Genomic DNA, 15788 nt, shown 5'->3' with positions numbered 1-15788 from the left:
CTCAAGGAGCTTACAATCTAAGGGGGAAGAAAACATGCAAACAAATATATACAAATAAGCTATGTACAGGTAAAATAGGAAATGACTGATAGAAAGAAGGCACTGGAATTGAGAGGAGTCAGGAAAGGCTTGCAATAAAATATGGTATTTTAGTTGGTATTTAAAGGAAGCCATTTAGGCAGAGATGAGTGGGAGAGCACTTCCAGGCACGGGGATGGCTAGAGAAAATATCCGAGAGTCAAGAGATGAAATGCCTTTTTCACAGAATAGCAGAAAGGCCAGTATCACTGAATTGAAAAGTATATGGTATAGAAAGGGGTTTGGACAGGACATTTTGTATTTGATCCTGAAGATGACAGGGATCTACTATAATCTGACCAAGATGTTGGCAGGGAAAGGGGTGGAGGGGAAAAGAACACAACACACACTTGAACATCAGCTTTAGGAAAATCCACTTTAGTAGCTGAATGGAGGCTGGACTGGAGTGGGGAGTGACTTGAAGCAGGGAGGCCGACCCACCAACAAACTACTGAAATTGTCCAGGTATGAGGTGATGAGAGAGCCTGCACCACAGTGAGGAGAGGAGGAATGTATTCAAGAGATGTTGCAAAGGTAAAATCAACAGGTCTCAGCAACAGTTTGGCTATGTGTTGGAGGTGTGGGGGTATGAGAGAGTGAGGAATCCAGGAAGATGCTTAGGTTGCAAGTCTTAGGGATTGGGAGGATGTTGTTGACTTTACAATAACAGGGAAAGCAGGAAAAACACAGAAATTAAGGGGCAGCTAGATGGCACAGTGGATAAAGCACTGGCCTTGGATTCAGGAGGTCCTGAGTTCAAATCCAGCCTCAGACACTTGACACTTAACTAGCTGTGTGACCCTGGGCAAGTCACTTAACCCTCATTGCCCTGGAAAAAAAAAAAGAAAGAAAGAAAGAAAAAAAAAGAAATTAAGAGTAATACAGAAGGGGCAGCTAGGTGGTACAGTGGATAAAGCACCGGCCCTGGACTCAGGAGTACCTGAGTTCAAATCCGGCCTCAGACACTTAACACTTACTAGCTGTGGGACCCTGGGTAAGTCACTTATCCCCAATTGCCTCACTTAAAAAAAAAATATATAGAAAAGATAAATTCAGAAATCAAGAGAGAACAGAAATGTGAAATCAGTACATAAACAGACAAGTACAGAAGCTGGTGACCTAATGTTATGTTTTCGTTCTGAAGCAATATATTTTGGTACCTACAAGCACATATCTGACTGACCATGTCACTCCTGTGCTCCAAAACTGACTCAAAGATAAAATATAAACTTCTTTTTGGCACTGAAAACCTGTCACCATATGGTTCTAGTCTATCTTTCCAGGTTTACTTCACATCAATACTACATTCCAGCTACATTAGTACTTCCTACTCTTCATACGTGACATTACATCTGCCTTTTCACAAGATGTATATTAAATGTATTCCTTCCTTGCCTCTGTTCCTTGACAGACATGACATCTATCTTAACTCTTTACCCAAGATCTAGTGTCCTTCCTCCAGAAATCACTTAATATTCATTTTGTATATTAATTTAGGTTTACTTAGCCACATTCATGCTATCCCCCCCCCCAAAAAAAAATGTTTCTTGAGGACAAGGTCCATTTCATTTTTATCTTAGTATTCCCAGTACCAAGCAAACTTTTTTTTTTTTTTGCCATATAGTGAGTACTTAAAAAATATGTATTGATTAAGGGAATATATACTCTAACAATATGGCTTCTCAGTAATAGTCATACTACCTATGTTCCTTTATATCAAGGCAATATTTAAAAATACAAGTAACTCTGGCACAAATTATTTTTAGTTAATGGTTATTTACTTCATTGAAGATTATACTCCCTTCAAATGGTAATTTCTGAATCTTAGCAGCTTCTCTAACAAAATTTTAATGGTTCTTATCCTGGTTCTGCCACTTATAATACATGGTCTTATGAGATGGGACAAATTATCTATCCAATTAATTGTTTGAACTGAGTGTTCTCATATATAAAATGGGAATAAGCATGCCATAACAATGGATAACAACATCATAAAGGACTATTCAAAATATTAGAAACTGAAATGAAAAATATTATAAAACTGTTATAGACACTGAAACGTGGCAAACTATACTAAGTAGTATCACTTTTGTTGTACAATCATTTTTTCAGTTGTGTCTGACTCTTTGAGACCCCATTTAGGGCTTTCTTGGCAAAGTACTTTGCCATTTCCTTTTTCAGTTCATTTTCTGGATGAGGAACTGAAGAAAAACAGGGTCAAATGGCTTGCCCAGGATCACACAGCTAATGTCTGAGATCAGATTTGAACCCATGAAGATGAATCTTCCTGGCTCCAAGCCCAATGTGCTCTATTCACTATGCCACTTAGCTGCCTGTAGTTTCTTGGTTCAGAAACATGAGTCCCTAATAATACAGGTTTTCCTGAAGGTTCTCTGAACATCTGAATAAAGACCTTAATTTCTGAGCTAAACAAAAGACTAACTATTCTACTAGCTAAAAGAATCTAAAGAGCTTATGGATCAGTTCTTATGAATGAGAACCACTATAGTTTAGTCATTTCCTTCCACTATTTTCTAAGGAAGATATAAAGTATTTATTAATATCTCATTTGAGTTTTTGAAGTTACTGTAGCTACCAAGATTTAATCTTTTCATAATACCATTTATATTTATTAATTTTTACTTTTTAGCCCTATTGGAATTTGTCATTATAACCATTTCAATTACAGGCTCATAGACCTGGACATGAAAGGGACCTCAGTGATCCATATAGTCCACCTCACTAATTTTACAAACGAGAAAAGTGAAGCATAGAGAGCTTAAAGTGACTCCCTCAAGGTCATACAGTGAGAAATTATTATTAATAACCAATGATTTGGGGAGACCCAGAGTTCTCCCCCCTTTTCTTTCTTTCTTTTTTTTTTGTTTCTTTTGTTTTGTTCTTATGCAGGGCAATGGGGGTTAAGTGACTTGCCCAAAGTCACACAGCTAGTGAGTGTCAAGTGTCTGAGGCCAGGTTTGAACTCACATCCTCCTGAATCCAGGGCCAGTGCTTTATCCACTGCGCCACCCAGCTGTCCCCTCTCCCTTTTCTAACATCAACCTTACAAGGAATTTAATCTAAGGTGAAATTCCAGGCCCACTGTGTTGTACTCAGACTTGGGTGGGAGATATAGATCCTTAGTCTAGATTTTCCCAAGGACACCTCTGCCCTTTCATTAGAGTAAGTCCACCTCTCATTATAATTCTTTCTCATTAATTATTAACCAATCAAAATCAACTGCCACCCTCAGTAACACTCACCCTTCATATAAGTGTTGAGTGGGTTCTATGAGGGGTCACTGGCATTCAAGAGTGTCACTGACCCTTTCAATTAATAAAATGCTAGAATTATTAACAAAATAATTAATTACCCAGACACTGTATCTATCAAACTTTTCGAATTTCACAACAGCAAATCTACAGTGAGATATCAATACAGGTCTTCCCTATTGCTAACACCACTGGCTCAAACCACTATACCACAACTAGACACAATAAAATGATTTTTTAAAAAGCTAAGTAATTATAGGATAGTATTATTACATAATTAGATGATGAGGTTAGTATGGTCCTGGATAAATTACATTCATCTGGGGAAAATCAAACACTGAAAACATTCTGAATAATCTAAGCAAAATCTATAAAAATTATTTTTTAAATTTGTAATGAAAATAATTATTAAAAGACTGGCACAGAATGTACCTTTTATTACTGGAGTGATAGCATGTCATAGTGGAAAGAAAACTGGATCTGGAGTCTGAAAATACATCTTGTTTCTGGTACCCAGCTGCACGTTTCTGGCCACCTCTATTATGCCCCAGGAATCTCTTCATCCTGGAAGATCTCTTCAGCCCCCAATGTATCAGTCCTCTCTGCCCCTGGGGTCTAGGAGATGACCCAGGCCAGCCACATTTTCATTTTCCACACAACTGCATTGCTATGGACTTTTCCATCATGCCCCTTTGCTGGATACCTTCCCTCTTAGCACTGTGACTGGCATGTAGTGGGCAATTAACAAATTACTTATTGACTGACAGCACTTCTTTGACCACAGGCAGTCATTTAATATCTATTAGCCTCAGTTTCCTAATCTACAAGATGGGAAAAATGATAATACCAAGAGAATTTCACTTACAGTCATCATTTGAGGTGATATATTTCAATTTTATTAAATCAATAGTTTATTCGACAAATTACTTTGTATATAGATGAGAATCATTTCATAAATCATAAATTTGTAAAGAAGGAACAAGGATCCTAAGAAAAAATTTGTCCTTTTTCATAAGATGCCTTCTGTATTTGAAAACAAGGAGACAAATTAAATGCACTTTTTTCAAAGGAAATATTTTGCCAAAATTACTATATTCACCATCAGAATGTCTTGGAGTTTTCTCTGTAGATTCAGTAGTTCTTGATATTTTCAGTTAATTTAAAACATGGAAAAAATAATATAGAGAAGACTTACCCTATAGGCGTTCTGAGAATGTTGTTTCCTCTGCAGTTGCATATTCTTAAAGATCCTATGTCTTTGTGCATGAAACCTTGAGAACTAAACAGCATTCTTATACAAATGTGAATAATATTTAGGGACCCTGAGGTGAGCCCATGAAAACATGTGTCATGTGCATTATAAATAGCGTATCATAGCCTGTAGAAATTTTCAACCTCATTTAATACGGGATATGTAGAAATAGGATAAAATTAAAAACAGGAAGGCTCAAAGGGGCATCCTTGGATGCAGACCAGCATACACTGCTATCCTTTCCTTTGTTACCAACTGCAAGAAGGTACACAGGTAAAGGAAAGGGTGAGTTATTAATCAATGAGATGTGTCACCAAATAGATCTGACAGAAAAAAAAATGAAAGAGTATAAAGGACGAAGACTTTTCAATTGAATGCATTAAGAAAAGAATGAAGAGATCATATTGTTAGTTAATCTGTTAGTTTCAGTAGTTAGATTGAACAATTTAATGTTGTACTGTTCTGGACTGAAAAATCTATAATCAACTGGTAAAAGATTTAAAAATCATCAAATGAGTAGATTCCACAATATCAGTAACAAAACAAAATCATTTTACAACTCTAATACATCAAACAACATCTCATTTCCTCTTTATCCATAGTGAAATTAATTAAGTACTCCATAGAACTTTTGTTAGATAAGGACCTGTATTTCGTTTTGTTTTGTTTGGGGAGCAGGGCAATGAGGGTTAAGTGACTTGCCTAGGGTCACACAGTTAGTAACTGTCAAGTGTCTGAAGTCGGATTTGAAATCAGGCCCTCCTGAATCCAGGGCTGGTGCTTTATCCACTGTACCAACCAACTAGCTGCCCCCAGGACCTGATTTTGTAATAGTATTTCAAATGCACCTGAAGTTTCTTGATCTCTGTAAGACTTGACATACTACTATTATCTAATTCCTTTGATTTCCTTTTTTTTTTTCCTTTGCTATACTCCACAATGTTAACCAACTCCTGAAATTTTTCTTTGAGAACAAGGACCTCTACTGTATTTCTTTCTCACTAATTCATCCAGGTTTTGTTTTTTTTAATCTAGGGTAAGTGAACTTTAAAAAAAATTTTTTTGCTAACTATATTTCAATGTAACTGGTATTCTATGTAATACTATACATTTTATCTTATACATTTCAAAAATATAAGTCTGAGGAGTCCTTGGGCTTCACCAGACTGCCACAAGAGTCCATGACCAAAGGGAAAAAAAATGTTAAGAACTTCTTAGTATCTTATTTCTTCCCTTTCAGGCTTTATCTTCTGTCTCTGGATTCTCTGGAAGATATGTGGAGAATATCTGATTTCCTAGTCTTAGAATAAACTAGTTAAATTTAATAAAAGGATTTATGACAATTTATTTAGATTCTAATTTTTATAAACTGAAAAACTGAAATTTTAAATTGAACCCAAAATCTTTCTAGGGATCATTTCAGAATTCTAAGAATAAGAGAGGTGGGGTTGTTTAACATGGAGAAGAAAGGACTAGAAAGAACATTTTAAAGATCTCAATTATAAATCAAAAGGAAAAATTATTCATGACTTTAATAATAAATATTTTTACTACCATTAAATTCAAAAGAAAAAGGGAAAAGTTGTTAGTAGACTACATATAATCCAGGATTAAGAATATCTTCAAAACAGGAATTAGGAACAATTGAACAAATTAGCAGTTAAAAGAAGCCTTTATGAAGGCAACAAGGAGACATTCCACTAAACATCTTCAGTATGGAATTGCATTAAGATGAGTCAAGAGGTCATTTTTGAATATAGCTATCTTGTTGGTTTGCAAAGCCCCATCACCAGGAGTGTTCAAGCAGAGGCTGACCCTTAAAGGGTTTCTATTGTAGAAGGGATTTCTATATTGGTGAAATGTTAGACTAGAATTCTGTTAAGGTCTCTTTCAATTAGAGAATTCTGAAGAAAGGGTATTTCTTTTGAGAAAACCGGTCATTAAGGAAATCTTGGATTAATATAACAATTCTCACATAAATGCCATTTTCTGTATATTATAGTTTACCCCACCCCCACCCCACCCAAATAGCTAACTAATGCAAACCTAGTTTTGTTGATTTTTTGAAAATTTATTTTAGCTTTTTAAGTATATACCATACGAATAGTTTTCAAAGTATTACACAGCTACTATATAGTTATGGGGTTATTGTTCAATAAAACCAATGATCCTTTAGTCGAATAAGTCACTTTAATTATAGGGTTTTGCTTCAAAATTACTTGTGAATATATTCTCTTTTGAAGGCAACTAGTTAGAAGAAAAAACCAAAACAATTCTGTCCAGTCTTAAATTAATAGGAAAAAAGACACTTTTAAATTTAGGTCTTCAGCTTCAGTAAAGCAAAAAACTATTAAATTATTGAATAAAGTCAATCCTAAAGACTATACACATATATGGAAATCGACAAACCATAGCAACACAGCCTAACTCCTTAAATGGTAATGTGTCAATGAAAAGATTGAGCAGATACACTATGTCCCCTGTTATCTCAGTAGAATTTGAGACATAAGGAAGCAGAGGATTAAGAGCTGTATGATTTATATACTTATATCATGCAAGATTTACTGATATAAAATACCAAATATGATTATCTGAAATCTATCAAATAAAATAATGATAGATTTTTCTACTGTGCCTAATTGGTAATTCTTGAGTTAGTTTTATCACAAATTCATTCCTAATTTCATTTTTTTTTTTACAAGTTTTACTTCTCTTTGAAGCCATTCTTTGGTTTCTAGTTTTTACATAATTTATGGGAATCCATAGGTCTCTGCCTTTCATCAGGTACTACTAGCTTAATTTCTTTTTGTTATATTTGTTAATCATATTTTGGTGGGAGTTTTTTTGAAGTTTTACTCAATTTTTTCCTCCTGATTTTTAGCATCCTCTGTTGGCTTATCAGTTTGTGCAAGGGCCTTTGTTGAAGCTTTTTTGTTTGTTTTTTTTTGGCAGGGCAATGAGGGTTAAGTGACTTGCCTAAGGTCACACAGCTAGTAAGTCAAGTGTCTGAGGCTGGATTTGAACTCAGGTCCTTCTGAATCCAGGGCTGGTGCTTTACCCACTGCACCACCTAGCTGCCCCCTTGTTGAAGCTTTTTAAAAATCAATCAGTAAACAATTATTAAGTGCCTAAGATGTGACAAATGCCATGCTAAGTACTGTGGATACAAAAGAAGCAAAAAAAGAGTCCCTGCCTATCTAATGGGAAAACAACAACATGCAAAGAAATCTCTACAAAGTAAGATATTTAAAGGATAAAAAGTAAGAAATAATTAACAGAGGAAAAGCACTAAATTTAAGAGGGACTGGGGAAAGCTTTCAATGAAAGATGGGAGTAGGTAAGATTTGAACTAAATCTTAAAGATGTCAGGGAAGCCAGAAGCCAGAGGTGAGTAGGAAGAACATTTTAGAAATAGGAGAAAGCCAGAAAAAAGGTATAGAGTTGGGAGATAAGAGTATTGTTTATAAGGAACCACAAAAAGGTCAATGATACTGGAGTGCAGAATACACAGAGGGGAGTCAAGTATAAGAAAGCTGGAAACATAGTTGTGAAAGTCTTTAAAAGTCGACCAGAGGATTTTTTTTTTAATATTGGAGACAATGAAATAGAAGCCACTGGAATTTACGGGGGGAAAGGGTATGGATCATACCTACAACTTAGGAAGATCGCTTAATAATGATTAATACACAGGTACTCATCTGATCAATTTTTAAATGGACAGCCTATATTCTAAGTGTGGCATCTGTCCCCATCTGCTGTTAAAACCTAGAGGAAGAAGACCTCTGGCTTGCAGAAAATGAAGCTGTAGACTTTGACATATGCACTGGGAAAATCATTTTGTCTCTGTTTTCTCATCTGTAAAATGAAGGAGCTGGACAAGATAATATCTGAGTTGAGCTCTAATGATCCATGATGAATTACAGGATTATAGGAAGACATGATTCCAGGGTATGCATGGGATGTGATCTGTAGCAATGGAGGTAGTACTTAAAACAATGAGATAAAAAAAAATTCACTAAAGCATTTAAGTTCAGATAGCATTACTAATATGCAAGAATACAAAATAACATTTTGAAGAGACCAAGCAAAATGATACTTGGGCCAAAGACTCACTTAGCAGTTAGTTAGAAATAAAAAATCCAGCAAACTCCTACTGAGGAAACCCCTTGTACCAATGTAGATGAGAAACTGCTCTACTATTTATAATCTGAGAAATGCCTGGGGAATGAAGACCCAGTGACTGACAGGATCACAAAGCTAGTATGTGTTAGATACTAATCTCAAATCCTTAACTTCCTGTCTATGAGACCAACTTTTTATCCACTCTCATGCTGCCTTTCACTATTAAGTAAAAATCAATTCCCATTAAAAAATGCCACAAAATAAAAATCAAAGAATATAGACTACATAGCATTTTCTAAATATTTGTTCTCATATTACAAAATTATAGCCCCACCCCCCGCCAATGTTCTGCCTGATATTTGAAAGGTTAACTCTTTGAATAAGTTTTCCTGATGATGTGAGTCATGGAACACTACAATCTCAAAACTACAGTTGACCAAAGCATAATGAAAGGCTATATGGTGGGTTTGACAAACTACAAGTGATGATTTATGTGCAAAAATGCTATGAAAGAGATCATCATGGGTATTTATGACCAGAAAATGATGTATTATTCATGTACTAAAAGGGATAAAAGAAGAGCCTGAGTACTGTACCAATATTACTGGAATGTGAAAAGAACTAGGAAACAGCTTAAATACATTGAGTGGATACTCTATGGATTATTTAAAGGAAGCACATGGAAAAGAATTCATACAGGACAAGAAAGCATGGTGACGTTGGAATCTGCACCCATGGATGAACTCTTTGTATAATTAAAGTAATAGATCTATTTGAGTATTAAGATGAAGAAACAGATTCATTATAACCAAACCTTAATAATAAAAACAAATATGGGTGCTATAACCTTACCTCACCAATTCTTGTCCTGCTTGCTAATCTACTTTCTATTTTCTTTCATTAACTTTTTCACAAAATGCCAAAACAAAACAAAACAGAAAAAGACATGTATATCTCCTAGTAAAGCTTTCTTTCAGTTTTTGGCCCGCCACACTCAAGATATAACATGAAAATGACACCATCATTTCCCATCCTCTCCTTTTCTACAGTCTGATATGAAGAGATAGTACCTTTTTGCTAAAGGCTAACCCCTCCACTTGTGCTCTTGATTCTATCACATACCATGTCCTCTAGAAGCATTAACCTCTGGATCACAATCATTTTCATTCTCTCATATTCTCTCTCTCCCCCTCCCTCCTTCTTTCTCTCTCACTCATATTCTGATTCTCACTCTCCTTTCTTCTTTCTCTCACTCATATTCTGATTCTCTCTCTCCCCCTCTCCCTCTGTAATTCAGTGAAAATGTCCATGGGGCACTGAATATGATTCCAATACCTAATTACCCATCGTATATGATACCCAAGCATTGGGGTTTTTATCTCATTTGTATAAGATATTTTTGCTTTCTATAGGAGTGTGTAATCCATCAGGTTGTATTAAACAATCTAGGAATTAAGAGTATAGGCCAAATGTCAGCAGCACTAATTAGCAATTTCAGTATTTATTCATACATAGTGCCAGAACAATATATGAAAATAATAAGTATACAATAAATACTTGTTAAACTGAACTGTAATAATGTCATACAATTGTCAAGGTGGGAAAAAACCCCAATGCTGTGCAGGAGTACTGTAAATAAATCTTAAATATTGGGATTTTTACAAAAACCTAAGGTTGTTGTGTAGAACTGAACTACACATATCTTTAAAAAGTTACATTTTTTAAAAACCACAAAAATATGAAATACATAATCCAAAGAAAAGCATGGGAAAAAATTTAACTATCCACATATGTTGATGGTCATCCATATCCATTGAAAATAACCCATACTTATTTTGACAGCTCTCAGCTATGAATACTTTTACTATTGCTGAGGGTACCCTGTTCCAATCTGAAAATCTTAGAAACCAGAATACCTCTTGTCAACTCTCAATTCAATTAGGCCAGAGAGAGAATCCTGCTGGACCACTATAACATCAGTGGGCATACAAAATAGGTAAGGCATACAATGTACTTGTTAGGAATATGTATTCACATACATACATGTATCTATGTATATGAGAAGCATTTTAATGTAGTGGCTAGAAGGTTAACCCTCAGAAGTCAGAAAGAATGGATGCCGGGCAGCTAAGTAGTGAAGTGGATAGAGCACTGTCCCTGGAGTCAGGAGGACCTGAGTTCAAATCCAGCCTCAGACACTTAACACGCACTAGCTGTGTGACCCTGGGCAAGTCACTTAACCCCAACTGCCTCACCCCACCCCCAAAAAAAGAATGGATGCCAAGTCCTGCCTCTGATATATATACTAGCTTTATATGCCCCTGGAAATATTTTGTGACACATGTATCCTAGGCAACTCTCTAAGACTATTAGTTACAGATAAATTGACAATCCTATTAGATTGTGTGCTCAGGGACTATCTTTTGCCATTCTTTGTATTCCCAGGGTTTAGAACGATACCGGGCACATAGTAGGTATTTAATAAAAATTTACTTTCTATATCAGTGAAGAAATGTTCTACACCACGAGTTCCCTATGCCACTGAAAAAAACAGATCCAGGTCCCCCACTCTGATTTTGTGTGTGTGCGCGCGTGTGCGTGTGTGTGTGTGTGTGTGTGTGTGTGTGTGTGTATATTCACGTGCAGGCATGTGTATGGATGTGTGTGCACAGACAAATAGCCAAATAAAAAGAATCATCACCCAGATGTCCTTCTTATGATAACCCTTTTAAAAACTTTGTTAGGATGGTCTGCTGATTATATATATAGACCATGTCTTGGACCTTACTGAAAGCTTTTGTAGCTTGTTTAGAAGGTCCTACCAGATACTGTACTCCACTAACACTTTCAGGGCCCAGTGTCATTACCATCTGTTTATCTGTCTCTCTATATGTACCTATACATATACTTTCACTCAGTGGCATTTAGCCACTATTTTTATATAGCTGTAGCAAAATGACATCACTGAAAAGCTGGAAGGGATCAAAGAGAAAATATAACTCAATCAAGATATAAGCAAGATATTGCTGTAATACACTCCCTTACACCGCCCCCCCCAAATCAGCAAAACTGGACCAACTGCCCCATCCTGCCCCATCCTGGACTGGGGGGCGCCTGACCGCTTCAACATTCCTATTCATTCTCCCACCCTGGTTTATCCTCTCACTTTGGAATTTGTACCATTATAGTCATTCCTTAGGCCAGGGTTCAGGGCATTGCCTTGAAAGGAGCTGAACACGGGACCAATTTCTCTTCCACAAAATTGTTCTTCCTGCTACCCCCATGCCCCAACCTTGCTCCTGTGGGAACTTAAGTTATAGGGAGGAGCCTGTGGTGGTTGCTGTCCTGGCCACAGTTGGACTTTGAAAGCCACACATCTGGGTAGGCCTCTCCTTGGCATGGGCCTCTTTATCCCTTGGTCCCTCCCTTCTTGGCATTCCCTCCCACCTATTCCCCTCAACAGGAAGGTGGGTTGGCCTTGCCTTCTTTTCTCTCCTCCGTCCTTCCCCTCTTCCTCAAAAGACCTACCCAAAGTTTGGGGCTTTAGGAATGTGAGTTTGCTGATCTGAATAAAGATTCCCAGGCTTTGTAAAAAAAAAAAAATTATCTTGCTTATATATATATATATATATATATATATATGCAAGATAAATGCTATGTAGATGTTGGGTACTATTGTACTGGTTATTATTAATACCTGCTACAAAATACCCCCAAAGAAGTCACCCAGTCATTATTGGAGAGCCTTGGTAAAAGGGAAAAGCATTTTTGGACTTTATGTAAAATGGTTCTAAAATTTTAAAGTTTTTCTTTACTTCAAGCAAGATCAGAGAGATAAATAATATAAGTATGTGCAAATTAGTTAAGTACAATCAGAGTCCTAGGTTAGAGTTCTAGGTTGCCACATGTTAATTATATGATTTTAATCAAATTATTTAACTTTTTTGATCTAGTATCTTGGGGGTGGGAGGTCCATTCAGATCAAGGGTCTTGACATTTTTTGTATCATAAACCTCTTTGGCAATCTAGTGAAAATTATGAATCCCTTTTCAAAATAATTCTCTTAAATGCACAAATTAAAATACATAGGGGTTTACAAAGTAAATCAACTGTGCTGAAATACAGTTATAAAAATATTTTAAAAAATAAATTTACAGATCCCAGATTTAAAAATCCATATCAAAACTGAAAGATTTAATTCTTCTCAACAATACAATAATCCAAGCAATTCCAAAAGACTTATGATGGAAAATGCTCTCCATATCCAGAAAAAGAACTATGGAGTCTGAATGCAGATCAAAGTATACTATTTTCACTTTGTTATTTTTCTTTCTTTCTTGTGGTTTTCCCCTTTTGTTCTGATTCTCTTTTACAACATGACTAATATGGAAATACGTATAACATGACTATATATATAAAAGCTATATCTGATGGCTTGACATCTTGGGGGTGGGGGAAGAGAGGAAAATTTGGAACTCAAAATCTAACAAAAATGAATGTTGAAAACAATCTTTTACATGTAACTGGAAAATAAAATAAAATACTACCATTAAAAAAAAATCCTTGATCCAGATGGCCTCTAAAATTGCTTTCTAAACTAGTATTTTATGATTATCAATACTTTGGCAGGAAAAAAATCACAAACATTAAATTGCATAAACAATTAAATACACTATGACTAATAAAAATGTTTAGGGTTTAATCTAGATATAAACTGGAATTTATAAACCAAACAAATGACAAAACTGATATATAATAATGAAAGAAATCTTTCTCTAAACAGATCCATTAGAAGAAATTCATTACTATAGTTACTATGAATATCATTTCATTGCCCCCAATAAAACCTAAAACCATAAACAATGTCTGTAAAGATCACTTTCCAAATGTGAAAATTAATAGAGGCTATGAAATGCTATATATAAATACACATGCCATTTCTCCCTATAGCATAACTTGTTTGTTTTATCTGACTGGTTCTATTGTGGTACTAAATAAGAAAATTAGATTAGCACTTAAGAACATGCACAAGGACACCAGATGCTAAAAGACAGTAATGGTATATCAGAGTATGAAGTGTAATTAAAGCTAATGAGAATTCCATATATATCTTTCTTCTTAAACATATTTGTAGAGTTTTGCTTTGCTTTGTGTTTTTGTGGTATTTTTAAATGAAACCTGAGAAGGACCTTTAGAGTTCTGTCCAAATGCCATTCATGTGCTTTCTCACCTGAGAAAAACAAAAACTATCAAAAACAACTTACCAACATTTTAAAGGGCTGACTCTTTGAAGTAATAATAGAATATAGTTTAAATGGTACCTTCCTATTAAACAAGTGGGAAGAAAATATTTCAGGGAGCAAAACCATACCTAGAAGAGATGTCTCCTTAGCAAACGCTGCAGCAATAGCTGGGTCCAAAGCTGGCTGTCCATCACCAGATGGAAGATCAGGTCGAGTATAGTCTCTACTTTTATCATTGTTGTACTTTACATTCAAATTTACCAGTTTGGAAAAATCAATCCTTAGAGTACAGCATGCATTATAAATATTCTGACCATCCAAAGCCTGAAAAAGTGGACAAAATGTTAGTTTAGCAATACATAATCTAGTAAAAATGTAATGAAGATTAATTCTCCTAAGCTAACCAGTGGGAAAACTGTACTATACCCAGCAAGAAAAATACCACAGATCACATATCAAAGTTTGTGGACAAACCTGCACAAAGACAGTAAAGCAGTCAAAAAAATTTTTGAATAAAGAGTTACTAAAAATCAAGATGCATGTATGATTTGGATTGTAGAGACCTACTCAAGAAGCATTTTCCCCAACCAATAAATATAATCACTAATAAATTAGCTAATATTTATTGCTTGTCTACTATGAACAAGGTGTTGAAGCTAGACAATTATTTACACTGTTGTGAAAAATAAATTTTACATAGTGATTTTAAAACTATCACTGTTGGGCAGCTAGGTGGAGCAGTGGATAGAGCACCAGCCCTGGATTCAGGAGGACCTCAGTTCAAATCTGGCCTCAGACACTTGACACTTACTAGCTGTGGGACCCTGGGCAAGTCACTTAACCCCAATTGCCTCATACACACACACAAAATACTAAGAATAAAAACTATCACTGTTTCAAATAAACCCACACAGGATTCATCCAAAATAAGAAATTATTTGTTAGGAAATTTTAAAAATATGTTCATTGTGTTTATCTTAATAAGCTTCTGGATAGAAAAAAATCACTCGTAAATATGTCAATGGATCATACATTTTTACTAGGTTTCATCAGGTTGGTCCTTGTCTTATTATGGGCCATCCCTAGGCTAGATGAGTAGCTTATATGATTGAGGCAATCCAGAACAATCCCACATTCTATTTTCAAGATCAAGACTACATAGGATCAAAATTCCCAATAAATCCTGTATAAAGTTTGTATATAGTTGTTTTCATGCTATCTTTCTTTTTTATGAGATTGTGAGCTCCTTGAGAGCAAGGATTGCCTTTTGCTTTTCTTTATATCCTTAGCACAGTGCCTAGGACATTTACTGAGCAAATAGCAAGTGCTCAATAAATGTCTTCTCAGACACCATCCTCTTAGCCGTGAAACATTAAGATCTCAATTTGATGAGTGTCCAATTTCAGTGGTATTTGACTTTTAGCATAAATAACACTGGGGGATGGGGAGCAGAAGGGGTACAGCAGGGTAAGAAGTACAAATTGCTGTGAAGAAATAATCTTAAAAGATAAATAATTAGATCATTATTCAGTAGGAAATAGATTTTATGATTATCAATTATTAACAATACTGAGTTATTTCTGAGCAATATTTACCAATATAAAGTATGAGTATCATATACTGATGAAGTATATTGTTTCCTAAAGCCACTACAAAAAAAAAATGAGAAGAATTTAACTTACATAAAGAGGAAAAGGAAACTAAGTAATTTAGACTAGTGATCCAGAATGTAGAATTTGGCAAAGAGAAATTAGAAGAAAATAAGGGAAATTTGAAGAATGATCTCCAAGTTGAGATTGTACTTCTTATTTGAATTAGACA

The 15788-nt window shown here is 35.3% G+C and overlaps 1 protein-coding gene across 5 annotated transcripts in view; it reads right to left on the bottom strand.

Annotated features, from left to right (window-relative positions):
• Positions 1-15788, bottom strand: part of PTBP2 (polypyrimidine tract binding protein 2) — a 150715-nt gene that overhangs the window by 13784 nt on the left and 121143 nt on the right. For all 5 annotated transcript variants that reach the window (XM_044000466.1, XM_044000462.1, XM_044000463.1 and 2 more), the window contains exon 8: positions 14096-14291. In XM_044000466.1, coding sequence (XP_043856401.1) covers positions 14096-14291 — 196 coding nt within the window. The remainder of the gene's footprint in view (positions 1-14095; positions 14292-15788) is intronic.

Source organism: Dromiciops gliroides, chromosome 4, assembly GCF_019393635.1.
Source record: "Dromiciops gliroides isolate mDroGli1 chromosome 4, mDroGli1.pri, whole genome shotgun sequence".
Taxonomy (NCBI): Eukaryota; Metazoa; Chordata; class Mammalia; order Microbiotheria; family Microbiotheriidae; genus Dromiciops; species Dromiciops gliroides.
Note: the sequence above shows the minus strand (reverse complement) of the source record. Positions and strands in the feature narration are given on the sequence as shown.